Genomic DNA, 27,385 nt, shown 5'->3' with positions numbered 1-27,385 from the left:
TTCAATTCAAATTTTAGAACAAACTCTTTGATTTAAAAATCCTGCTGGAATTGCACAGAATCTCTAGATACATCTGGAGAGAAGTGACATTTTAACAATACTGAGTTTTCCAACCCATGAACATGAATCTCCCGCTTATTTGGGTCAATTTCTCTTAGTATCTTGCAGGTTTCAGTGTACAACTCTTTCACTTTGTCAGATTTATCCCTATTTCATGTTTTTAATGCTATTCTAAAAGGTATTTAGCATTTCATATTTTTTGATGCTATTCTAAATGCTAGTTTTTCTTTTTTTCCATTCTTTTTTCCCAATTACACCTAATACTCTCAAATACAAAGTATTTTTAAATTTCAATTTTGGACTGTTTATTGCTACTATACAGAAATAAAACTGATTTTTGTATATTGACCTTATAACCTGTGACCTGCTAAACTCATTTACTAGTCTACTAGTTTTGTAGATTCCTTCAGTTTTTCTATGTAGATGATCATGTCATTTACAAATTACAAGTTTTACTGCTTTCTTTCCAATCTGAATGCCTTTAATTTAGTTTTCTTGTCTGATTGCATAGGCTCTAGAACCTCCAAGTACAAAGTTGAATAGTTGTGGTGAAAGTAGATATCCCTGTTGTCTTCTTGATCTCAGAGATAACATGATTTAGCCTTTCACCATACGTATAATGCTAGCTGTAGGATTTTTGCAGATGCCCTTTATCAGCTGAGAAAGTTCCCTTCCTCTATTTCTAGTTTGCTGAGATTTTTTTTTTTTTATCAGGAATAGATGCTGGGTTTTTTCCCCTTTCCATCATCCGACATGTACTTTTTCAATATAGTGAATTATATTGATTAACTTTGTAATGTTATACCAGCTCTGCATTCTAGGAATAAACCCCACTTGGTCTATTATTCAATTTGCTAAAACAGAGAAATTCTGCATATATGTTCGTGAGACATATTAGTCTGTGGGTTTTATTTTATTGTAATACCTTTGTCTGATTTGACGATATTATAATTCTGACCTCATAGAATGAGTTAAGAATGATTTCTCTTAACTTTTCTGGAAAGGTTTACATAGAAATTGTATTATTTCTTCCTTAAACATTTGGTAGAAATCTCTAACGATGCCATCTGGGCCTAGAGTTTTCACTGTGGTAAGGAAGGGTATTAACTATATAGGGCTATCAGGTTATCTATTTTTTCTTGAGTTAGCTTTGGCAATTTGTATCTTTGGAGTTTGTCCATTTCATCTAAGCTGTTGAGTTTAATGGCATGAAGTTTATTCCCTATTAACTTGTACAATCTGTGGTAATGTCACTACAAGAATCTCTCCCTCGACATAATGGGAATTTGTGTTTTCTTCCACCTGGTCAGTCTTAGCTAGAGTTTAAACAATTTTATTGATCTTTTAATTTATTTTTCTATTTAACTGATTTGTTTTGATAGCTATTTCCTTTTTCCTGCTTACTTTGTATTTAATTTGCTCTTCTTTTTCTAATTTTTAGGGTAGAAACTCAGACATTTCTTCTTTTTAAACATATTTTAACATAGATATTTAAAAGTGCTAGAAATTTCCCTGAGTAAAGCTTAGCAGCATCCCACTAATTCTGAGATGTGTTTTTGCTTTTATTCCACTCCAACTACCTTCTTTTTTTTGAGACAGGGTCTCACTCTGTCAGCCAGGCTGGAGTGCAGTGGTGTGATCTCAGTTCACTGCAGCTTCCACCCCCAGGGCTCAAGCGATCCTGCCACCTCAGCCTCCCGAGTAGCTGGGACTACAGGCTCACACTACCATGCCCAGCTTTTATTTTATTTTATTTTTTAGTAGAGACAGGGTTTTGCCATGTTGGCCAGGCTGGTCTCTAACTCCTGAGCTCAAGTGATTTGCCCGCCTCAGTCTCCGAAATTGCTAGGATTACAGGCATGAGCCACCATGTCCAGCCTCAAACTACTTTCTAATATCTTCTTTGATCCATGAGTTATCTAGAAGAATGATATTTAGCTCCTAAATATTTTGGGATTTTCCAAGGATTTTTCTGTTATTCATTTCTAATTTAATTCTATTGCAGTCTTGGAACATCCATTGTATAACTTTATCCTTTAAAATATACTAAGACCTTTATATTTGACCCAGAATATGGTCTACCTTGGTAGATCTTCCATGTGAACTTCAAAAGAATGTGTAGGTGTGTTCCACAGTTGTTGAGTGTTCTATAAATGTCAATCAGGTCAAGTTGGTTGACAGTATCATTCTAGTCTACCTAGAAAATCCTTGCTGATTTTCTGCTTGCTTGTTTTATCAATTATTGATAGCGGGGTACTGAAATCTCCAACTATTAATTGTGTATTTGACTATTTCTTGCAGTTCTAACAGGTTTTATTTTGCTTTAATTTGAAACTCTGTTATTAAGTGCATAAATGTTTAGAGTTATTATATCTGTTGGAACATTTCACCCCTACTTTGTCATAAAATGACTTTCTTTACCCCGGTAATATTCTTTACTCTGAAGTCCATTTTGTCTGCTATTAGTAGAGCCACTCCAGCTTTCTTTTGATGAGTATTAACAAAGTTCATGTTTTTCCATTCTTCTTTTAACCTATTTAAGTTGCTAGCTGTACATTTTTTAATAGGCACCATATAGTAGGGATTCTTTCACCCAATCTGACAATTGCTGTTTTTTAAATGGGTTATTCAGACCATTTATATGTAATGTGATTACTGATACAGTATATCTGAGTCTATCATCTTACTACTTATTTTCCATACCCCAACTGTTATTTAATTCCCTTCATCTTTTTTCTGCCTTCTTCTAAATTAATCAAGCGTTTTTAATGATTCTATTTTCTTTTTGATACATGGTCTTTTTTTTTTTTTTACAAAGAGTATAGAGTCATACTTGTATTTATACTGTGTTTTGTCAATTAGTATCAACCATTCCCTCTAACCATTAACGCTTTTTTGGTGCTTAATTCAGTCACCCATAGAATGTGCTATTCTCCTCCAATTTTTGTCTTTCACAAACTTGGCTAATTAAACCCTTTAATTCTCTTCACATAAGTTAATCACAATGAATGTCAGCTTACACTTGAGAACTGTTATCTTATAGATCACCTAAACCCTGCCAACAAGCTCACAGTGATTCAATCATTACATCCATTAGGTATGTTTATTTATCTAATTGGGAAAAATGTCCCCGGATCATCCTTAACTACAGGGAACATGATGAATATAAACCTACACAGACAATACCAGGACCACCAGTAAAGATCTCTTGAGAAAGGACATTTATCTTACTACTTCTGTGGGCAGTAGCACTGAAAAGAAATGTAATACAGTAGTCGGCCAACATCACAGAATCCAGAGAGAACATATCTAGCTACGGTACTCTCTCCTCAGTCACAATTTCAATATATAAACTGTTATAACAGTCTTAGCAATATTTAACTAATTCAGGTAAGATTAAGAATTCAGAAGAGAACAAGATGACTGTGTTTTGTGTTATTAGTAACCCTGTTTTTTATTCCATTTTCAACAAATACAACTATTTGTTGAGCTCTACCTTTGAAAGGCTGACGGTCTAACATGGGGAAAATAGCATGTATCATTAAGTATAGTGCACAGGAAAACAGAGCAAGATAAGGGGGAAGAGGAATGCCATAGGGTAGGGCTGCATTTTAAATAGAGGGCTGGGTGAAAAATGGCACTTGAGCAAAGACTTGAAAAAGATAGGAGGTAAGCCAAATAGAGCACTAGGCAAAGAACCTTCCAGGCAAAGGAAAAAGCCAAATGCAAAGGTCTACAACAGGTGGGAGTATGACTGGAGTGCACGAGGAAAGGAGACCAATGTGGTGAAGAATATTAGCAGACAAGATCACTAAAGGTCATGGGCCTCACTGTTCAAGGCAGGAGTTGGCATTTATTCTTCTGCAAAGGAACAGACAGTAAATATTTTAGGCTTTGCAGGCCATATAAGGTCTCTGCCTCATATACTTTGCTTTTTTAACCAACTCTGTAAATGTAAAAACCATTCTTAGCTCACGAGATTGATAAAAATAGGCCTTACAAGATTTGCCTGCAGAACTAATTTTAGGCCCCTGTAAGGACTTTGACTTTTACTCTAAGGAATATATTATTTGACTAATGTTTTGAAAGAATCACTATGGTCGTAGGGAAACCAAGGGAGACCAGTGAGACAGTGAGCAGGACACTACAGTAATCCAGGGCAGAGAAAAGGACAGCTCAGGGGAAACAAGGAAAATGGGGAGATGGGATTAGATTCTGGATCTTTTTTTTTTTTCCCCAGATAAAATGGATAGATCTGGGGAGTGAGAAAGTAGTCGTGGGTGACCCCTTAAGATTTTGACCTGAAAAACTGAAAGGACAGTTCTGCTAATGATGAGCGTGAAGAATGTGAGTGGAATGGGTTTTGAAGTATGCATTTTGCTTCAAAACAGAGTAGAACTTGTATTTGTAAAGTTTCAAAATGATTCTGCTGTGATCTGAATAGAATTGCTTTAAGCATGATTTGGGAAGAAATGGCATTTTAACTATATTCCATATTTACATCTGATAACAGACCAGGTAATTCTTGTACCTCTGAACAAGGTCCTTGAGCTTTCTTCATACAGGTTCAGAGTATTCCCTGATGAAAATGTTCCTGGACATCTTATACTTTTTTTTTTTTTTTTTTTTTTTTTTTGCTGCTATAGTGAAAGAGCTACTTTTTGGTAAAATTACATTTTCTAGATATGGTTGGTGATATGATTGGGGTATCTGTCCCCTCCAAATCTTATGCTGAAATGTAACCCCCAGGCCAGGCATGGCAGCTCATACCTGCAATCCCAGCAATTTGGGAGGCCAATTTGGGTGAAGCTTAAGCCCAGGAGTTCAAGGCTAGCCTGGGCAACATTGTGAGACTCAGTCCCTACAAAAAACAGAAAAATCTGCCAAACACAGTGGCACATGCTTGTAGTCCCAGCTACTTGGCAGGCTGAGGACTGACTGAGCCCAGGAGGTGGAGGCTGCAGTAAGCTATGATTGTGCCACCACACTCCAGTCTAAGTGACAGAGTGAGACCCTGTCCCAAGAAAACACATAACCCTAGTGCTGGAGGTAGGGCCTGGTGGGAGGTGTTTGGATCATGGAGGTGGATCCCTCATGAATGGCTTGGTGCCCTCCCCATGGTAATGACAGAGTTCTCGCTGTGAGTTCATGCAAGATCTGGTTGTTTTAAAGACTGTAGCACTTCCTAGCCTCTTTCTCTCTCTCCTAATAAACTCTCATCTTCCCATTAATTATCTTGTATTTTGTAAATGTTTATAAATATCTCTACACTAATTTTCCCTCTTTATTTGCAATAGGTATATTCTTTATTTCTAAACCACGTCTTTATGCATTGATTAGAATTTCCAGAACAACGCTGAACAAGTCGCAAGCACCTGGGTTTAAAGTCATCAGATTTTCAGTATGACATCAGTTGTTTTTCACTGTTTTCAATTTAGTGATTCAATTTTCACCTTTCCATTGTTTTCAGGTCTTGGTACCCTCTTCATCATTTGCCTTAGTACCCTCTTCATCATTTGCATTAGTTGCTACTTCCTTTAGAATCCTGATAAGAAAGTGAACTGGAAACTCCAGGGTTTTTCCCTCCTAAGCTACTTCAGCATAAGTAATTTGCATGGATTGCTCTTCAGAAATGCCTCCTTCCTTTGAACTAAAATTTATTTTTAATAAATTCAAATGTTTGTCTTTGTTTTGTTTATCCTAATAGTGCAAAGTCGATTCTTGTTCAATGCTGGTTTAGGGCAGGAGTTCTCAATCTCGGCACTGTTAACATTTTTGGCTGGATAACCCTTTGTTGTGGGGGGCTATTCATTCCATGTTTAGCAGCATCTCTAGCCTGTACTAAGTAGATGCCAGTAGCAGTATTCCCCTAGTGTTACAACTTGTAATGTCTCCTGACATTACAAGAGTCCCCTTCAGGGCAAAATTGCCCCTGGTTGAAAATCACTCATTTAGTCAAGCAGATGATATGGATTCCATCAGAGACTAAACTTGCCTTCTATCATTGAAGACTCATTTTCAATGTCACCTTCTCAACAAGACTTTCCCTACATAACCGACCTAAATTAGGACATTCTCCCTACCTGCAGCTACTCTCAAACACAGTCTTTTAACTATCATAGTACCTTTCAAAGTGCGGACGCTTGACGTCCTCAAGACCCTTTCAAAGGGTCTGTAAGGTCAAGGCTGTTTTCATATAAGACATGCGCTTCCTCCCTCTGTATTGCTATTTATACTGATGGTGCTGACACCTTGGCATGAACCAAGGCAGTGACACCAAACTATAATGGCAGTTATTGCAGTCTTCATCACCGTGCACTCAGTTAAAAAAATGTCAGTCCAGTGGGAGGCTGAGGTGGGCGGATCACCAGGTCAGGAGATTGAGACCATCCTGGCCAACATGGTGAAACCCTGTCTCTACTAAAAATACAAAAAAAAAAAAAGCTAGCTGAATATGGTGGTGTATGCCTGTAATCCCACCTACTTCGGAGGCTGAGGCAGGAGAATCTCTTGAACCCAGGAGGTGGTGGTTGCAGTGAGCCAAGATTGTGCCACGGCACACCAGCCTGGCAACAGAGCGAGACTCCGTCTCAAGAAAGAAACAAAAAAAAAATCCAACTTAAGAATGCTCATGAAGCAGTAAAAAATTAATTTTATTAAATCTTGACCTTTGAATATACACACAGTATTTTTAACACTTGAGTTAACAAATGGGATGTACATATAAAGTACTTTTGGCTCCTTATAGAATGACTGGTTATCTTAAAGAAAAGTCCTTGTGTGATTATTTCAACTGTAAGTTCAACTAACTGCTTTTGTTATTGGAAGAAAGACAAATTATTCAGACTTGAATTATTTGGCAGATATTTTCTCTAAAATGAATAAAATGAACCCGTCATTTCAAGGAAAACGACGAACTGTATTTGTTGCCAAATCTGAATTCTGAATAGATCATGAATAAGCCTGACCACATCCCAATATTCAAGACTCTTCTAATGAGATCAGTGGTGTTTTTTTTGTTTTTTTTTTGGAGACAGAGTCTCGCTTTGTCGCCCAGGCTGGAGTACAGTGGCACGATTTTGGCTCATTACAAGCTCCGCCTCCTGGGTTCACGCCATTCTCCTGCCTCAGCCTCCCAAGTAGCTGGGACTACAGGCGCCCGCCACCACGCCCGGCTGATTTTTTGTATTTTTAGTAGAGACAGGGTTTCACTGTGTGAGCCAGGATGGTCTCAATCTCCTGACGTCGTGATCCGCCCGCCTCAGCCTCCCAAAGTGCTGGGATTACAGGCGTGAGCCACTGCGCCCAGCTAGATCAGTAGTGTTATTTAAAAATGTTAATCTTAATAATAATCTTGATAATCTGTATAATGTGTCAACATCTGGGAGATCTGTATTATGTCAGTGATCCAACACAGATGCTCCTCATTAACTGATGATGGAGCTACACGCAGATATACCCATCAAAAGTTGAAAATATTGTTAAGTCAAAAGTGCATGTACTACACACCCAATTCACAGAACATCACAGCTTAGCATGGCTTACCTGAAATGTGCTTGGAATACAATAGCCTATCATTGGGCAACGTCCTCTTACACAAAGCCTATTTTATAATAAAGTGTGGAATAGCTCATGTAATTTACTGAATATTGTTATGAAAGTGAAAAAGAGAATGGTTGTATGGGTACTCAAAGTATGGTTTCTACTGAATGTACACCTATTTTGCAACATTGTAAAGTTGAAAAATCTTAAGTGGGGGACCATTTGTACTTTCTTTTTTTTTGAGACAGAGTCTTACTCTGTCACCCAGGCTGGAGTACAGTGACACGATCTTGGCTCCCTGCAACCTCTGCTTCCCCCGTTCAAGCAATTCTTATGCCTCAGCCTCCTGAGCATCTGGGACTATAGGAGCACGCCACCACGCCCGGCTAATTTTTGTATTTTTAGTAGAGATGGGGTTTCACTATGTTGATCATGCTAGTCTCGAACTCCTGAACTTCAGTGATGCACTCGACTCGGCCTCCCAAAGTGCTGGGATTACAGGCATGAGCCATCATGCTCAGCCACCATTTGTACTTTCTAAATGACCAAAACATGTTATAAAATCATGTACTGGTAAAAGTTTCTTTCAAAGTACCGAGTATAAAAAGTTCATTCATATGGTTTAATGTTCTGTAACCAATCAAGAAACCACCTATTGTGTGGTATTAAATATGTTACAGTATCTGAAAGGCTATTAAAATACTGCTCTTTTTTTCTAACTACACAGCTATGAGACCAGGTTTTCTTTTTCTTTTCTTTTTTTGAGACAGAATCTCACTTGTCATCCATGCTGGAGTGCAGCGGCACCATCTCAGCTCACTGCAACCTCTGCCTCCCAGGTTTAAGAAGTTCCTGTGCCTCAGGCTCTTGAGTAGCTGGGACTACAGGCGTGTGCCACCGTGCCCGGCTAATTTTTGTATTTCTAGTAGAGACAAGGTTTTGCCATGTTGGCCAGGCTGGTCTTGAACTCCTGGCCTCAAGTGATCCATCCACCTCGGCCTCCCAGGTGTTAAAGTTACAGGTGTGAGCCACCAAGTCCAACTTTAGGTATACATTTTCTTTATATGCTTAAAGCAAAATAATGTTTGAGCAGTTTGACTACAAACGTAGCTAAGATAATCCAGCTGTTTTCTATTAAGCCAGACACTGAGATTTTCAAAACTTAAAACAATGCTAACACTTCTCACTAAATTTTTTGTTTTGGACAGTATGGTTATTTTTCATAAAAATACATTATTATAACTTATAATGAGCTTATTACTTTTAAATGTATTAATAAATATTTTTAAGTTTTTCAGTTTTAATTTATAATAGCGTAGCATCAATAGATAACACACCTATACTTACACAAATCACTTTTCGGTCTTCAATAATTTAAGAGTATAAAGGGGGTCCCGAGACCCAAAAGTTTAAGAAATGTCTCTATCATCACATCAGTACATTCGATTGCTTTTGTGGCACTTGCTGCCAACTGAAATTCTTACTCAGTTATGTTTACTTATTTAGTGTTCAGCTTTCCTTAATTAGAACGGAAGCTATGAAAGAGCAGAGACCTTGTCCATCTTATCAAGTATTATATCCCCAGTGACTAAAATCTGACCCAGCATTTAGTAAGTGTTCAGTATGATTCTGATGAATAGAACGAATGTAATGAGTAGACAACATATTTAGCCACAGACAAAAGATGAACCATTTTAAATTTATAGGACATACACATTACCCTTTCATCAATTTGCAGTTTTAGGATAAGGATTAAGGAATAGGCACTGAGGGCAGTTCCAGCAGACATGTATCATGTCTACTCTGTGGGGTCTGCTCTCTCCCGACTGCCTCTAGAGCCTAGTCATGGGTAACACCTCTGCTCTCTGCTGGCTGTAGCTGCCTCCAACTTGTGCAAAGCCCATAGGCTATCAGGACTGCTGAGTGCTTCCTGAAGTTGAAGATGTCCAGCCATGAGAGGGAGGCCAAGTTATGTGCTATTACCCTCTGAGTGAGTAGATGTTAATGTGGTTCAGTCAAAAGTCCCCTCTAACTTCTTGAGGTCACTTTGTTTCTAGTTTCTGGAGCTAAACTTTTCGTATTTTTATATCCCATTGACTGATAAAATGAGAAATGTACTTGAATCCTGTGCTTACAATACCACTTGCCAGCAGGGCACGGTGGTTCACACCTGTAAACCCAGCACTTTGGGAGGCTGAGGTGGGTGGAACACCTGAGATGAGGAGTTCGAGACCAGCCTGACCAATATCGTGAAATCCCGTCTCTACTAAAACTACAAAAATTAGCCGGACATGGTGGCAGGCACCTGTAGTCCCCACCTACTCTGGAGGCTGAGACAAGAGAATTGCTTGAACCTGGAGGTAGAGGTTGCAGTGAGTTGAGATCGGGCCAATACACTCCAGCCTGGCCGACAGAGCGAGACTCCATCTCAGAAAACAACAACAACAACAACAACAACAAAAACAAAAAAGAAAAAACAAAAAACAGTATCACTTACCTTACCCAAGGAAGTTATCTTAGAATCTATATTCTCTTATTATAAATTGTTTCCATTAATCTAGTTTCCTAGTCCAAAGGGCATTAGAAACATTGAACAGAATGAGAAAATGAAAGGAAGCTGGGTAAGCTTAAGATCAGCCAGCAGCACATACCAAAAGGTAATAATAAGCAATAAAGGAAAATACAGACAGGACAGAAATGATAACTCATAGGTACCGAAGCTAGGACCATTTAGAGCAGGAATAATTAGTTGTATACTCCTCCAACTCACCTGAAAGCATCCATTCTACACTGCAGTATAATCCTTACAACAGAAATCCCAAATCAAATAATGATTATGACATTCTATCTAAGAGGTTAGAACAGATACAAGTGATACAACTACTATGCTGCTTAGTTATCCTGAACTAAGGTACCATCTTAGTTCCAGTACCATCGCACTCCAGCCTGGTATTATTAATGGTATGTCATATTTTTTACTGTTAAGTACTTACATGTGAATAAGTGTAAGAAAACGGCTGCTTATTGGTAGCATATAAATTCAGAGTCAGGAATGATGATGATGCCACAGAACTAGAGACTGTGACATTGGTGGCTGAGAGAGCAACATCTGTGCCTTTTGATACTTCAATGTACACAAACTTCATTTAATGCAAATTTTAAATACTGTACAAAATTACCTTCAGTCTATGTATATAAGGTATATATCAAACATAAATGAATTTCATACTTAGACATGGGTCCCATCCCCAAGATCTCATTATGTACATGCAAATATTCCTTAAAAAAAAAAAAAAATCCAAACTCTGAAACACTTCTGATCCCAAGCATTTTGGGTAAGTGACACTAAACCTCTACAATTTACTCAGAGAAACAAAGACCAGATCACGAAGGTCCTGTGTGTTACAAGAAGAATCTACACTGAAGATGTAAAGTAGACATGATTTTTAGAAAGTGCAGTAAGAAGGCTACTGCTAAAATCAAAAAGAGTATGAACATCTTCTTCTAGAAGGAATGGAAGTCAGAATTGATTCATAAACAATTTAGGGAGTTGAACAAGATTTAGTGAACAATTATGTTTTAGGGAAGACAGGGCAAGACACAAGTGGAATGAAAGCTGGGTTTTGGACTGGGGTGACTGGGTAGCTGGAGGCACTTGGCACGGATACAGTAAATATAGGAAGAAAACCAGGAGGGGTGTCCTCCCAGGAAGATTGTGGGGGAACCACTGATTTCAAGAATCAGGTAACTGTGGCACTTATATCTCTCAAGTTGCCTGCTTGGCCTTCTTTCAAGTGTACTTTACTTCCTTCTGTTCTTGGTCTAAAACTTTTACAAACAAACCAACCAAGCAGATAACTGATAACTGTAATTCTAGCACTTTGGGAAGCAGAGGTGGAAAGATCGCTTGAGGCTAGGTGTTTGAGACTAGCCTGGGCAACATAGCACAACCCTGTCTCTACAAAAGTAATTAGTAATAATAAATAAATAAGAATCAAACACTTCAAGAATGAAATAAACACAATTTAAATAAACTTGAAAACCTGAGAGAACAGTTAGAAATCTATTTGTTAGATGAAAGTACAGAATTTTAGTATGTTGCAACAGCAGGATATGCTGCTTTTCGATGTTATTTTTAAAATCCAAAATAAACCCAAATTGGGACTTACTGATTTCTCACGTAAGGTGTCTTGCATTTGTTAATTAAGAGATTTCAAATATAAATAAAGCCAAATCCATACCTTTTCTGCTTTTTTATCAGAAATGTCTTGCTTTTCCAGAACAGCCATGCTCTCCTTCAGATTCTTCACAATGTCTGCTGGAGATTTGTGAGACTTTCCGAACGGGAACGGCATGACGGCAGCGGGAGGGACCTCCGCTGCACTCCACCTGTGCTACCTAGAACACAGCACAAGGTTCATGTGAGCAAACACTGGGATCAATGGAAGACAGACTTTCTAAATCCTAATCTGGGAAGAAAACCCGTGTTTAGGAAAGTCATTTTACATAACTTTCAAAATCAGTAGGAACAGGGAAATCCACAAATATATGCAAGAAATGGTAATACACAGATGTCTTAGAATTACAGAACACTGTATTTTTCAAAACACTTTGTTTTTCTTTCCTTCAAATCAACTGCTCTCCTAACCACCCAAATGGGGATGAATACACTGCCTGATGCTACTGAGGTAGAGAGCAGCAGCTCCCACTCACAGGGCAACTGTTACTGCCAGGCCTGATGCTGAGCACTAGAATTCATCATTTCATGAAACCCTTTCTAACAATCTCCTGCTCCTGTTTACTGGTGAAATTTAGCAAGGTTGAGAGTCAGGCTCAAGGTACTAAGTGGTCGAACAAGCTCAGATCTGTCTTGATCCAAAGTATCCTTAATCACTAACTACACTGTACATCAAAATGACAGTTATCTATTTTATAGCTGAGGCAACTGAGGCAAAAACTTAGGTAGTGTGTTTAGCCAAACAGCACTAGCAACAGCCTACTATCTAGGTCTCTCCAGAAGCTCTTTTCCCGGTGTTCATGCTGCTCCTCCTAAGCACCCAGTGGGTTGCCCCGAATATGACACACACTTCCTTGGCATACCCATCCTCTTATTCAGGCAGTCACAGCGTCTCAGAGCTAGAGAGAAGGCTGGATGGGGGAAAAAATCTCCCATTAAATCTTCTAATCCCCTATGTGAAGTTGTCAACATGTATTTGCCTGGATTTGACCATCTCCTATGAAAGAACTCGCTGGATAAAACTCTGGGGATGATGAACTTCTAGAAGTTCTTAATTTTGGGGGTGTAGTAGAAAACAACATTTCAACCACATAAACCACAGTATTACATCATCCAAAAGGAGGACATGAAACTATTCCAAGAAGGCACTATGAAGAAACAAAGTTAACAAGACAAACAATGGAAGTGACTGGGGAACATGTTGGAAGTTAACCATTTTTCAGTAAAAAAAAAAAACTAGAAGTTAAACTCATAGGCACTAAACAGTTTCGTATCAGACACCAAAAGATGACACTTTTTAGAAAAACCTTATGGATCATTTAGATCAGTGGTTTTCTAAGTTTCAAAATCCTATATTTAACTGCCCAAGGTGCTCCCCACACACACCCAAGTAAGAAAAGGTGGCTCTCAGACACCCCAACCCTACAGTTTTCCTTCTATATAAACACAAAAATACGTCCATTGCATAGTGTAACACTTCTTTTGAGCTTTGCCTAATATTTCATTTGATGAACAAACTTGCATGCTTTTCCCTTAAGTTTGAAATAGAGTGACTTACATATTTGTTTATAAAGAATGTTTAAAACATGCAAATGAATGCTAATGTCAAGCCTACAACTAAATCATAAACGAGTATGTTATTTCTCAACATGTTCTGATGTGAACTGTTCCAACCCATCTCTAACCCCAAATATTGCCTATCTCACCTTCTGTCACCTTGTAAATACTTTTTTGATAAAATTAAAACCACATTTTCATTAACCAAAGAGAAACAGTTTAATGCATGTCCTTTGTCATAGGTTCTTAAATATCCAAGAATTTTTTTTTTTGAGAGTCTCGCTGTGTCACCCAGGTTGGAGTACAGTAGCACAATCTTAGCTCACTGTAACCTCCATCTCCCAGGTTCAAGCGATTTTTGGGCTTCAGCGTTAGCCTCCCAAGTAGCTGGGACTATAGGTGTGAGCCACCAACCCAGCTAATTTTTGTATTTTTAGTAGAGATGGGTTTTCACCATGTTGGCTACACTGGTCTCAACTCCTGGCCTCAAGGTATCCACCCACCTTGGCCTCCCAAAGTGCTGGGATTACAGGTGTGAGCCACCATGCCCAGCCATAAAATCCAAAGATGTTTAAGTCCACTTCTAAATAACTTTTCCATGCCTAAAAGTTTGAACTGATGTTAGGGGAGTCACTCTCAACTAGCTGTCATATGATTGCTCTACAAGCTAGATGGGACAAAAAGCCTGGGTCATTCTTTTCCTTTTCCTGGATCATTACTTTTTCCTTTGGGGGGGGGGGGGGGGGGGGGGGGGGGGGGGCATGCAGGTTGCTTCTCCATAAACAGTGTATCACACTCACAATATGTCCTCTGAAAATATTATCTTTCCTATCTGTAACTCTGCAAATAATAGCAGTGATGTGGAGGGTGGGAATGTTTAAACGGTATTTTGCAGGAAGTGTTACGGTGCTATGCAACAGAGATATTTTCAGCTCTGGCTCAATAGTGAAAGATGTGACTTTCCAGGGTAACAGAGGTTTACAAGTCCTACCACACATCAAAAGTTGGTTATAGCAGAAAGAGTACAGCCACCAAAAAGAACACATATATAAAATATTTCTGTGGGGGCAAGGGGAGGCACGACACAATTATTTCTGTTAATTAATATACCAGGCAGCTAAGATTTTACAGAACATATGAACAAGTAAGACTGTATTCTATAGAAATACAGGCCAGGTGAGGTGGCTTGCACCTGTAATCTCAGCACTTTGGGAGTCTGAGGTGGAGGGACTGCTTGAGGTCAGGAGTTCGAGACCAGCCTAGACAACATAGCGAGACTCTGTCTCTACAAAAAATTTAAAAATTACCTGGGCATGGTGGTGCATACGTGTGAGCCCAGCCAGCTAACTGGAAGGCTGAGGTTGGAGCATCACTTGAGCCTAAGAGGTGGTGACCGTACCACTGCACTCCAGCCTGAGTGACAGAGTAAGACCCTAACTTAAATTTAAATAAGAAGGAAAAGAAACACAGTAACAACTACCCAAAAGAAGAAGTGACATTCCTCAGTAGGATCCAAATACATTGGTAAATAAATCATTTTTCATGATTTAGTTTTAAAAATACAGTTAAAGGCCGGGCGTGGTGGTTCACACCTGTAATCCTAGCACTTTGGGAGGACGAGGCCAGCAGATCACGAGGTCAGGAGTTCAGGACCACCCTGACCAACATAGTGAAACCCCATCTCTACTAAAAATATAAAAATCAGCTGGGCGTGGTGGCGTGCGCCTGTAATCCCAGCTACTCACGAGGCTGAGGCAGGAGAATCGCTTGAACCGGGAGGGGGAGGTTGCAGTGAGTTGAGATCACACCACTGCACTCCAGCCTGGGTGACAGAGCAAAACTCTATCTCAAAAATAAATAATAAATAAATAAATAATACAGTTAAAAACTATCCTCTTTAAAGTATGAGTGTAATAATTCTCAAAAATCATGTATGTCCTTAGGCTCATCAACTCTTAATATAATTACCCAAGATTTTGGTAGGCAAAAACCAGGAAATAACACTCCCCAAAACTTCTGCATTACAGAATTTGTTTCTTATGTTCAGGTTTGCTAAGTATCAAGCTTAATTATCTTACACAGTCATGTAGCTGCCTGATAAGGTTTCAGTCAATGATTGACTGCATTACATGACAGTGGTCCCATAAGATTACAATGGAGCTGAAAAGTTCCTATCACTTAGTGCTTTGTGCTACAAACACCTACTGTATTCAACACAGTAACATGCTGTACAGGTTTACAGCCTAGGAGCAACAGGCTATATCACATAGATTACTAGGTAGTTGACTATACCATCTAAGTTTATGTAAGTACTGTACACTCTATGACATTTGCACAACGACGAAACTGCCTGATGCATTTCTCAGAATCCATCCCAGTTGTTAAGCAACACAGGAGTTAATTCCTTCACAAGCTCGTGTGTGACCTTCATGCTCAAGTGATAGCAAAGGCACCTTTAAGAGTGGACTCCAGTTGGTACTGCTTTATCCCGGGGGGGGACGCTGCCTTCCAAAGGGCCTGGTCCACCATCAAGCCATTTGGAGTGTTCTGTGACCTTGAAGGATGTGAAGCACATGGGCGCATGTCTGAGTTTTGAAACTGACAATCCCTAGAGTATGGAGATGCCCAAGTTGGAAGTAGCAATGGTTCGAGAAGGGTCCCAGCAGTTTAAAGATACATTTCACCATAACAATCCACCTACCTTTCTCATCTCCCCTTTATCATCAGCAATATTTCCTTTAATACATATTTGGAGGAATTTAAGGGAATAACACGAATCCACTGGTTAAGATCTTCAATAATTTTTCACTGCCCTTAGAATAAAATCCAAATTCCATGACAAAAAACCCAAAAGCAAATGTAATAAAAGCAAAGATAAATAGCTGGAGCTTAAAGTGCTTTTGCATGGCAAAAGAACAGTTAGCAGAGTAAACAGACAACCCAGAGTGGGAGAAAATCTTCACAATATACATCTGACAAAGGACTAATACCCAGAATCTACAACAAACTCAAACAAATCAGTAAGAAAAAAATAAACAATCCCATCAAAAAGTGGGCTAAGGACATAAATAGACAATTCTCAAAAGAAGATATACAAATGGCCAATGAACACACGAAAAAATGCTCAGCATCACTAATGATAAGGGAAATGCAAACCAAAACCACAATACAATACCACCTCACTCCTGCAAGAATGGCCATAATCAAAAAATCAATAAACAAATACATGTTGGCATGGATGTGGTAATCAGAGAACACCTCTACACTCCTGGTGGGAATGTAAACTAGTACAGCCACTATGGAAAACAATGTGGAGATTCCTTAAAGAACTAAAAGTAGAACTACCACTTAATCCAGCAATCCCACTATTGGGCATCTACCCAGAGAAAAATCATGGAACCAATCCAAATGCCCATCAATCAACGAGTGGATAAAGAAACTGTGGGGTGTGCGTGTGTATGTGTATATATATATGATGGACTACTAAGCCATAAACAGGAATGAATTAACAGCATTTGCAGCAATCTAGATGAGACTGGAGACTATTATTCTAAGTGAAGTAACTCAAGAATGGAAAACCAAACATGTTCTCACTGATATGTGGGAGCTAAGCTTTGACAACGCAAAGGCATTAAGAATGATACAATGGACTTTGGGGACTTGTGGGGAAGGGGGCGAGAGATAGAAGACTATGAACAGGCCGGATGCGGCGGCTCACGCCTGTAATCCCACCATTTTGGAGGCCAAGGCAGGTGGATCACCTGAGGTCAGGAGTTTGAGACCAGCCTGGCCAACATGGCAAAACCCCGTCTCTACTAAAAATACAAAACTTAGCCGGGCATGGTGGCGCGTGCCTGTAATCCCAGCTACTAGGGGGACTGAGGCAGGAGGATTGCTTGAACCTGGGAGGCATAGGTTGCAGTGAGCTGAGATCATGCCACTGCACTCCAGCCTGAGCAACAGAGTGAGAAGGAGGAGGAGGGGAAAGGAGAAGGAAGAGGGAAAGGAGAAGGAGGGGAAGGAGAAGGAGGGAAAGGGGAAGAAGAGGAAAGGGAAAAGGAAGAGGAAGAAGAAGAGGAAGAAGACAACGACTACAAATATGGTACAGTCTATACTGCTTGGATGATGGCTGCACCAAAACCTCACAAACCACTAAAGAACTTATGTAACCAAATACTACCTGTATCCCAATAACCTATGGGAAAAAAATTTAAAAATAAATAAAATCCAAATTCCTTACCATGGCCCTCTAGGTTTTACCTATCTGCAACTCACAGCACAGCCTCTAGCCTTGATCCTAGAGGTCCAGACACACTGAAGTCCTTTCTGCTCCCCAAACTACTTCTAAGCCAGAGTACCAAATTTGCAAATATAGTAAAATTACAATTTTAAAATTTAGATGGTTGGTGGGTGTGTGGGTTTTCATTGTTAGTTAACTTTTCTGTATGTTCTATGTTTTTCTTAACATTGCTTTAAAACAGCCTTAACTATGTTTTGGACATAACTGAAGTTCACGAAGAAAATGAACAGAAACAGATTTTTAATTAAAAAATTCATTTGGCTTTCAAATACAATTCTCTTGTCCATTAAATTTTTTTTTTGAGATGGAGTCTTGCTCTGTTGCCCAGGATGGAGTGCAGTGGCGCAATCTCGGCTCACTATAACTTTCACCTACTGGGTTCAAGCAATTCTGCCTCAGTCTCCCCAGTAGCTGAGACAAGAGGCTCGTGCCACCACGCCTGGCTAATTTTTGTATTTTTAGTAGAGACGGGTTTTCACCATGTTGGCCGGGCTGGTCTAGAACTCCTGATGTCGTGATCCACCCACCTCGGCCTCCCAAAGTGCTGGGATTACAGGCGTGAGCCACCGCGCCCGGCCAAAAAATGGTTTATAATAAACCTCAGCAGGATTCTGTGGGCTAAGCCAAAATTATTAATGTGACTGGGACAAAGCCGGACACTGACAGGATTCTAAAGTGGGCTGCGGCAATCCATATCTACTATGGGGATAGGCTTCCTTCTGATGGTAATTATTGGTATATGCTTGAATCCCAAAGTGGTGGTGTTGGGGACTGTTAACATACTACTTTCATATAAAATGAACACTTACGACACTGCAAGCTGAATCCGCATGGACATTTAGCTTCCCCCTTTCGCATTCACGCACTGCTCTCCGCTAATTGTTATCTTCTCTCTCCTGATGCCCCTTCCTTTCCTGCATCCATCCATCCATTCATCCATCCATCCATTTATTTATTTTCCTTTCTGCATTTAATTCAATGACTCATCTCTACTCCAATGTTGTTGTCCTTTAAGGTTCCACTCTTGGCTGTCACCTTACCCTATATTCTCTCTGGGTGATCTCATCTATGGTTTCAACAATCTGAAATCCATTTCCGAGCAGACCAATGGCCTACCTTTCCAATTGCTGCTCCTTATAGATGTCCTCCAAATCTCATCTAAGTCCTTCTTCTTTTTCAATGTTCCCCTTCAGAGTGAATGGATCCACTGTTCACCCCATCACTAAACTTGGTTGTCATAGCAAACTCTACTCAACTCTTCCATGTATATTCAGTTCATGATTTCAGTCAATTCTGTTTTCTAAATCTATCTTTACAGACATCAAGGGTAGACTCTCGCCATTCTCCACAAAGGCCAGGAGTTGTCAATAGGGTCAGTATCACCTCTAGGGGATACTATGGTCTGAATATACCTCAAAATTCATGGGTTGGAAATTTAATTCCCAATGCAAGTGTTGGCAAGTGGAAACTAATGGGAGGTGTTTAGGTCATGAGGACTCTGCCCTCCTGTCACTATAACAAAGGCTTACAGGAGTGGATTGCTCTCTTCTGTCATTGTGAAGACATGGCACTTGTCCCTATTTTGACCTTTTGCCTTTCGTCATGTAAGATGCAGCCTCCTCTGACTCCAAATGCCAGCACCTTGATCTTGGACTTAGCCTTCAGAACTGTGAGAAATAAATTTTTGTTCTTTACAAATTACCCAGACTCGTGTATTTTGTTACAGCAGCACAAACGGACTAAGACAGAGATGTTGCAGGAGATCTGGTTGTCCGTGCTTGGGACATTTACTGACCAGTGAATTTTTTTTTTTTTTTTTTTTGTAAATATGTAACGTTTCACAAGTTTGTGTGTCATCCTTGTGCAGGGGCCATGCTAATCTTCTCTGTATCGTTCCAATTTTAGGGTATGTGCCACCAAAGCGAGCACTGAAATCACTTTTAAAAAGGCATTGCTTTTTAAAAGCACATAAGCAAATCCTTCTGCTAGTTTCCATATCCTTTGAGGTTGGGGGTGTGTGTGTGGGGGGGTCAGAATATGAAAGTCTTTCCATCTACTCCTGCATCTCAGTCCATCACAGAGAGTTAAAATTCTAGCTTTTAAAAAACGGTTATACTGCTCATTATGCAAAATTCAAACATTACAGGATTACATAAGGTAGAAAGTGAAAGTCACCTGAAAAGCCTGTAAGAGACAGTCATTATTAGTAGTTTGATATATATTCTCCTTTTTATTATTGCTTTGTATTTGTGGGGGTTTTTGGTAGAAGTCTACTCTCTTTTCCAAAACAGATGGAGACCAGATGACACTAGAAATGGCCACTTCTATCTTACGAAGAACAAAGACACCAAATCACTGCTCTATTACGTTAATATTCTCAAGAATATTTTCAAGAGTACAAAGCAACATCCCAAGAAAGTGCTAGAGAATATACAGAATACCCATTAGGAAAACAAAAGCCCACACCATTAAAGTTAGGCCTGTTAGGTACTGCACATCTTTGGAGATCTACTGCTTTTGGGTTATGTGACACACTCCTATTCACCTATGTATTGACAAATACTGAAAAGAACTCAAAAGGTCCATAAGCCAGTCAGTAGAACATTCATTCACTCCAATACTGTGTAATTACTATATGCCACAAACTTAAGGCATCAAGAGTGCCTGCTCTCAAGACAACATTCTGGTGTGTATGGATGTGGGTGTATGTGTTTAGAGACAATAATGAAAAGCTGCTGAATGACAACACATTCCTAGACAGCTGAGCTCATAAGACTCTACACTAACATATGTGTTAGATCTGACTCACGAACTTCGTGGTCAAATACAAAAAGCACAAAGAAAAAATCCCACACACCATAAGATAGTTGCCTACAAGGATTATTAAGGTTCTTACGCAGTCATGGAGAGTGAAATGCAGTACATGCATGAACACATTCTTTTTAGACAGCTGGCTCTAAGACTTAAACCCCTGCTTCCAGTGTTAATGTTACTTAGTTAAAACAGTAACTATTTACAGATACTGTGTTAGATGCTAGACTTACCTATCTGGTAGTACAGAACAATTATTTAAAGCACAGTAGTTAATTACACGGGCTTTAAAGATAGCCTGGGTTCAAATCCTGACTTTGTTATGCCTCAACTGACCTAGACATTTCTAAGCCCCTTTTTCCTTATCTCTAAAATGGGAAAAGCAATAGCTACTTCACAATATGGTATAAGAATTAAAAAGTGCTTAGCAACTGTATCTGCATATCTATTATATAAACTGGATAGCAATATAAAATGGAATAAAATGAATGACCTTACTGTTCTATTTAAGCCTACATCTAAAAGTCTTGATTTAGCTTTTGGATGAATGGGAAGCAAGCCTTTCTTAGCTGCAACTAAGTTGTGATAACTAAAAATTTTTTAAATAAAAATAAAATTGAGAACTACATACGGAGAAGTAAAAAAAAAAAAAAAGGTGGTAACTTAGGTTCCATTAAAATAAATCGAGAGTAGCTTTAAGAAGCAGTTGAAATTTGGGGTAATTTATAAAGGAAAGAGATTTATTTAGCTCACAATTCTAGAGGCTGAGAGGTACAAGATCAGGTGGCAGCGTCTGGTCAGCTTCTGGTGAGGGTTTTGTGCTATATCTTAACAAGGTGGAGAAGAAGAGGTGGACGTATGTGAAGAGACCAAACAGCAGAGGTGGCCTCACTTTATTAAAACCTGCTTTGGCGGCCGGGCGCGGTGGCTCAAGCCTGTAATCCCAGCACTTTGGGAGGCCGAGACGGGCGGATCACGAGGTCAGGAGATCGAGACCATGCTGGCTAACACGGTGAAACCCCGTCTCTACTAAAAAAAATACAAAAAACTAGCCGGGCGAGGTGGCGGGCACCTGTAGTCCCAGCTACTCGGGAGGCTGAGGCAGGAGAATGGCGTAAACCCAGGAGGCAGAGCTTGCAGTGAGCTGAGATCCGGCCACTGCAGTCCAGCCTGGGCCACAGAGCGAGACTCCGTCTCAAAAAAAATAAAAAATAAAAAATAAAAAATAAAAAAAACCTGCTTTGGCATTAACTAATCCAGTCCCAAAACACCGAGAACTCAATCACGGGAGAAAGGCATTAATTCCTCTTAATGACCTAATCACCTCTTAAAGATATCTCCTCCCAACACTGCCACATTAGGGACCAAGCCTCAGCATAAGTTTTGATGGAAATAAACAACACTGAAACCACAGAAGGCACATATTTGTAGAATATCTGTAGCATGAACTATTATTTATTTTGATCCTGAAAGTAACCGTGGGATTTTCCATTCGTTCATTCCTACAAGAAGTTCTATTATTTCTGTTCTACAGATGAGTAAACTAAGTCTTAAAATTATTGGCTAGTTTGTTCAAGTATCATGAAGCTAGCTAGTAAAGCGAAAAAGCTGGGACTTCAAAGCAGGTTTTTACCAACTCTTATGCAGTGTCTGTCAGGTTGTCCAGTATCTTTCATACTATAATCAATATATTCATATGTATCAGTAACCTTAAAAATGTTTCTAAGCCCGCAATTACACTTCTACGAGTGTATCCTCATAATCTACTACTTCTTTAAGATTTATATACAAAGATGGCCACTGAATAGTTATTTAATACAGTAGGAAAAGGAAAACCAACCAGAATTCTCAGCGAATAGAACTGAACATTCAGAAGTAATTTAAAATCAATGCTTCTGAGGATTTCTATTGACATGAAAAAATGTCTACAACTCCTCTTAAGTGAAAACACTTTGAATATAAGTTTGCATACATATAATTCCATCTTTATATATGCAGAGGGATATGCTAAGAGAAAAAATATCAAAGGTTAATAACGGGTAGTGAGAACATGACTTGATATTTATATTTTTCTTAAGGTTAAGCATTTACAATGTGCATTTTTTTTTCTAATATAAAAGTGTATTTTGGCCGGGCGCGGTGGCTCAAGCCTGTAATCCCAGCACTTTGGGAGGCCGAGACGGTCGGATCACGAGGTCAGGAGATCGAGACCATCCTGGCTAACACGGTGAAACCCCGTCTCTACTAAAAAATACAAAAAACTAGCCGGGCGAGATGGCGAGCGCCTGTAGTCCCAGCTACTCGGGAGGCTGAGGCAGGAGAATGGCGTAAACCCAGAAGGCGGAGCTTGCAGTGAGCTGAGATCCGGCCACTGCACTCCAGGCTGGGCGACAGAAAGAGACTCCGTCTCAAAAAAAAAAAAAAAAAAAAAAAAAAAAAAAAAAAAAAAAAAAAAAAAGTGTATTTTTTAAAAATCAGCACATGATCATTTCCTACTAAAAGAAACCAAGATTTCATGAAAGAGTAGGAAATACTCAAGATGAGCCAGGGATATGTTACTCCAGAGAGCAAATATTGTACTTATGAGGTCATGCTAAAAAAGGCACAGGAGCTAAGTTGAAAAGTGCTGCAAAGGTCTAAGATGGTAGAATTTGAGCATAAAAAAAAATTATTACAATGCATTAACGTGGAAATCAAGAATTTGCATACATTAAAATATTGTATATTTAATAGTAACATGTATATATAAGAATATATGTAAAACATTAGAGCCCATTACAATTATAATAATACTAGAAATAATTTTCATTGGTTACCTTGGAGGTTGTGAAGGCAACAATGCAATACTCAAAAAAAAGAGGGAGGGATGCACATTTATCCTGCCTTTTTCTGTACAGACTATATTTCAGGATAACCAAACAGATGACAAGGGAAAGTTCTTCATAGGAGATTCATAACTAGTAAGTGTGGAAAGAAAAAAATTACCATTTTGTTTTATATATATATATATATATATATATATTTTTTTTTTTTTTTTTCTTTCTTTCTTTTTGGAAACAGTCTCACTCTACTGCCCAGACTGGAGCACAGTAGCATGATCTCAGCTCACTGCAAACTGTCTCTCAGGTTCAAACGATTCTTGTGCCTCAGCCTCCCTATGTAGCTGGGACTACAAGTGTGTGTCACCATGCCCAGCTAATTTTTGTATTTTTAGTAGAGACGGGGTTTCGCCATGCTGGCCAGGCTGGTCTCGAACTCCTGGCCTCAAGTGATCGACCTGCCTTGGCCTCCCAAAGTGCTGGGATTACAGGTGTGAGCCACCGCACCAAGCCCATTTTGTAATTCTTGATGAAATAATGCAACTAGGCAACAATCACCAATGGCCTTAACCATTAGGTGAAAGGCTGATGGGGAATTTCATAGAGGATACACAGGCTAAGTACATGGACAACACTAATCTATTAGGACAACCACACACCAGTGTGACTCATGATACGACACAATAGGAAGTACAAAGCATCATCTATCAAAATCTGATTCTCCCCTCCCACCCCAGCCCAACTACAATTCTGAATCAAATCAAGCTTCTAGATCTAGTGGTCAGTCTACAGGCAACAAGAGGAAGGAACAAGTTTAACATCACCACAGGGAAGCAGTAAATTAAACCCAGAAAATGGGACACTTCACAAGACAGATGTTAGGTTTCTCCAAAAAAGCAAACAACGTGAGAAAAAGGGAAAAAAAAAAAAAAAAGACAGCAGAGACTTAAATAATAAGAGCCTCATATAGTCAAATACAATGCATGGGCCCTCCCTGGATCCTGATTCAAATAAACCAACTGAAAAAAAGATACGTTGGCAATCAAGGAAATTATACACTGGGTATGACAATTAAGGAATTACTGTTAATTTTGTTAGGTATTATGATGAAACATAGTAATGTATGTAAAAAATATCCTTATCAGTTAGACATACATGTGGAAGTATGAGTGATTTGCGATTTCCTTTAAAATACTTTAGTTCCACCTCTCTGAGAGAACAAAGCAGGGGAGAGATGAAACAGCAAGCAAAGTATTAACTGTTGAAGCTGGAAATTCATTATACTGCAGCCTATATGTATATACTTACATATTTCATAATTTAAAAAATAGTAGTAAGGCAAAAGTTTCTATTTGAAGAACTGGTATGTCTCAAATCACTGGAAGGTAAACTGTATTATCCATTGTATTATGCGCAAATTTTCCCCCTTATTTGCCAAGAAGTTCAAAGTTAGATTTATGCCTAACTACAAAATGACCACTGTAATCCATGTTTCAGACATAAACACTACCTTTTCCTTCTACAGGGTCTCAAAGCTTTCTTACTTAACTGTTCCAATCTACATGTGTTTTCATTTTGTCCACTGCAATTCAATTAAACTCACCTTGTTGATGGCAGGTAAGAGGAAGAATATCTACAGAGGACACAGTTCCATGGGCAATGCCATCAACAAGTGGTTCATAGTGCTCCTCTCCCCTTCTCTCCCTGAAGTAATTTTTGGAAACTACAGCAATGCCAATGTGGGTAATCCCTCCTCAGAAATGCCCTCACTCCTCTACTTGTCAAAATGCTGCCCATATCTAGACCACTTTTTCTTTTTCTTTTTGAGACAGAGTCTCACTCTGTTGCCCACGCTAGAGTGCAGTGACGTGATCTCGGCTCACTGCAACTTCTATCTCCCAGATTTAAGCGATTCTCCTGCATCTGCCTCGGCCTCCCCAAAGTGCTGGGATTACAGGCATGAGCTACCACGCCAGGCCTCTAGACCACTTTCAAACACCAGCTTCTCCATAAAGATCTCCACAGTAAAAGTGTAAGACCCTCCTTATACCTGTAAGATTTTTAAAACCTTGATTATGTGTTATTATGTATGTATCACTCCCAATTAATCTGGAAGCCTCTTGATAGCAAAGTTGTATATTAACAGTCATTTTATATTCTTATAACATTTGGCATGCTGCTTTGCATAAGACCCCAGATACATCTGCAGAGTGGGACTGAATAACATTTCTCAAAACAAAAATCACACCAACCAAAAAAAAAAAAAACCCACAGAAATGATACATAAATAACCAAGAGTTAACTAGAAAAATTTCACCTGAAACCCATGCAGAAAGGAGTTAGAGGCCAGAACCAAGATGCTCTTGGAGGGTAAGTGAGCAGGAAATCTAGCAAAGTGCCTATAATTTCTCTATTGCTACCCCAAAGCTGAACTCACAACGTTTGCTGAGCAACTCTAATTTGTCTGCCTGAATATTGTTTATGCCATGAATATAAACCTGGTAATATTGTGACTAAAGTGTGATGGCTTCATGTAATACCCAAGATGGAATATTTAAAGGCTTGATCTGGGTTCCTAACAGTGCAACACTATTTATAGAGCCATCCTGCTATGGAGCGTCACAGCTTTTTTGGATTGACTGCTTTTATCAGTGTTAAACTGGAATGAGTAACTGTCTAAGGCATGTTATATATTGTGATGTGTACTCCCTAACCCAATGTCTGCGAACACTTTCCATCCATGAAACCACCCTGCACCCTTTCTCTAGCTCCCATGGTAACTAATTGCTGTATACCTTTAAAGCCACATAAAAGGCTGGCCGTGACATTACACACTGAATGTAGGTGTCAGGATTCAAGGCAAGTCTTCTGATTCCAGATTCTACTTTTTGTACTTACTTGTTCCGTCATCTTACACATAAATCGAGTATTACAAAAAAAAAAGTAAAACATAAAAATATAATTTTAAACAGTAATCACAAATAAATGTTTGCTGAATGATTTTGTTAAATCCCGACCAAATAGGCATAGGGCAATTTCTAAGATTATGAGTCAATAAATATGAAAAGGGTACCCCTGAATGCTCCTATCCTTAAGAAAAAAAGTTGTTTTTTTTTTTTTTTAAGATTTTGGTCTGGCACGGTGGCTCATGCCTGTAATCCCAGCACTTTGGGGGAGGCTGAAGTAGGTGGATCACAAGGTCAGGAGATCGAGAATATCTTGGCCAAAATAGTGAAACCCTGTCTCTACTAAAAATACAAAAATTAGCTAGGTGTGCTGGCATGCACCTGTAGTACCAGCTACTCTGGAGGCTGAGGCAGGAGAATCGCTTGAACCCGGCAGGTTGCAGTGAGCCCAGATGGCACCACTGCACTCCAGCCTGGGCAACAAGAGTGAAACTCTGTCCCACCACCACCACTCCCCGCCAAAAGAAAACAGAAAAAGAAAAAAGAAAAAAATTTTAAAAAGCTTGGCCCATACCCCAGCTTCATCTGCTTTTAAGAGGATTATTGCTCATCATTGATAAAGTTCCTTTTCTATTAAAGTTCCTATTCTATAAAATAATCATTGATAAAGTTCCTTTTCTATTAAATCTCAGATATATGCTGCATAGAGAGTACCTTCCAGTCCCAACCAAGTCTCCGGAGTGCAAGCATAGCTCTGAGGACCATGAGCTTCTCTACATACTCATCGTCCTTTGGGAAAATAGCATCTTAACTAAAACAAGGTTCCTTTAGGCACATGTCTACATTTTTCTCAGAACACTTAAAAAGATTTTTCAAAGAGTTCAAATTTTTTAAACCTTTCTAGAATAGAGAAGCAAGGGAAAAGGTAGACCATTGTTAGCAGAACATTCTCTATGATCCTAAAGCTAGATATACCTATTATATATGTCAAGTAGACCATTAATTCCATTTTGGTAATCTAAAGTATTAAATAATTCTTGTGCTAACCTATCTTTAATGAATGAATGAATTATAGAAATGAGTACTTAATGAAATGGGCTTAGTGAATGTATTGTTTAAAAATACTTACATTCCTCTTAAAAAAGGCTTTCTG

The 27,385-nt window shown here is 39.1% G+C and overlaps 1 protein-coding gene and 1 non-coding gene across 4 annotated transcripts in view; both read right to left on the bottom strand.

Moving 5' to 3' along the window:
- Positions 1-27,385, bottom strand: part of CAB39 (calcium binding protein 39) — a 108,148-nt gene that overhangs the window by 49,543 nt on the left and 31,220 nt on the right. For all 3 annotated transcript variants that reach the window (XM_031651598.1, XM_031651599.1, XM_021924106.2), the window contains one exon: positions 11,844-12,000. In XM_031651598.1, the coding sequence (XP_031507458.1) occupies positions 11,844-11,957 (114 nt within the window). In that variant the 5' untranslated portion in view covers positions 11,958-12,000. The remainder of the gene's footprint in view (positions 1-11,843; positions 12,001-27,385) is intronic.
- Positions 19,519-19,625, bottom strand: LOC116269362. Its single transcript, XR_004176824.1, has one exon. It is a non-coding gene; the product is annotated as a U6 spliceosomal RNA (small nuclear RNA).

Source organism: Papio anubis, chromosome 10 (assembly GCF_008728515.1).
Source record: "Papio anubis isolate 15944 chromosome 10, Panubis1.0, whole genome shotgun sequence".
NCBI lineage: Eukaryota > Metazoa > Chordata > Mammalia > Primates > Cercopithecidae > Papio > Papio anubis.
Note: the sequence above shows the minus strand (reverse complement) of the source record. Positions and strands in the feature narration are given on the sequence as shown.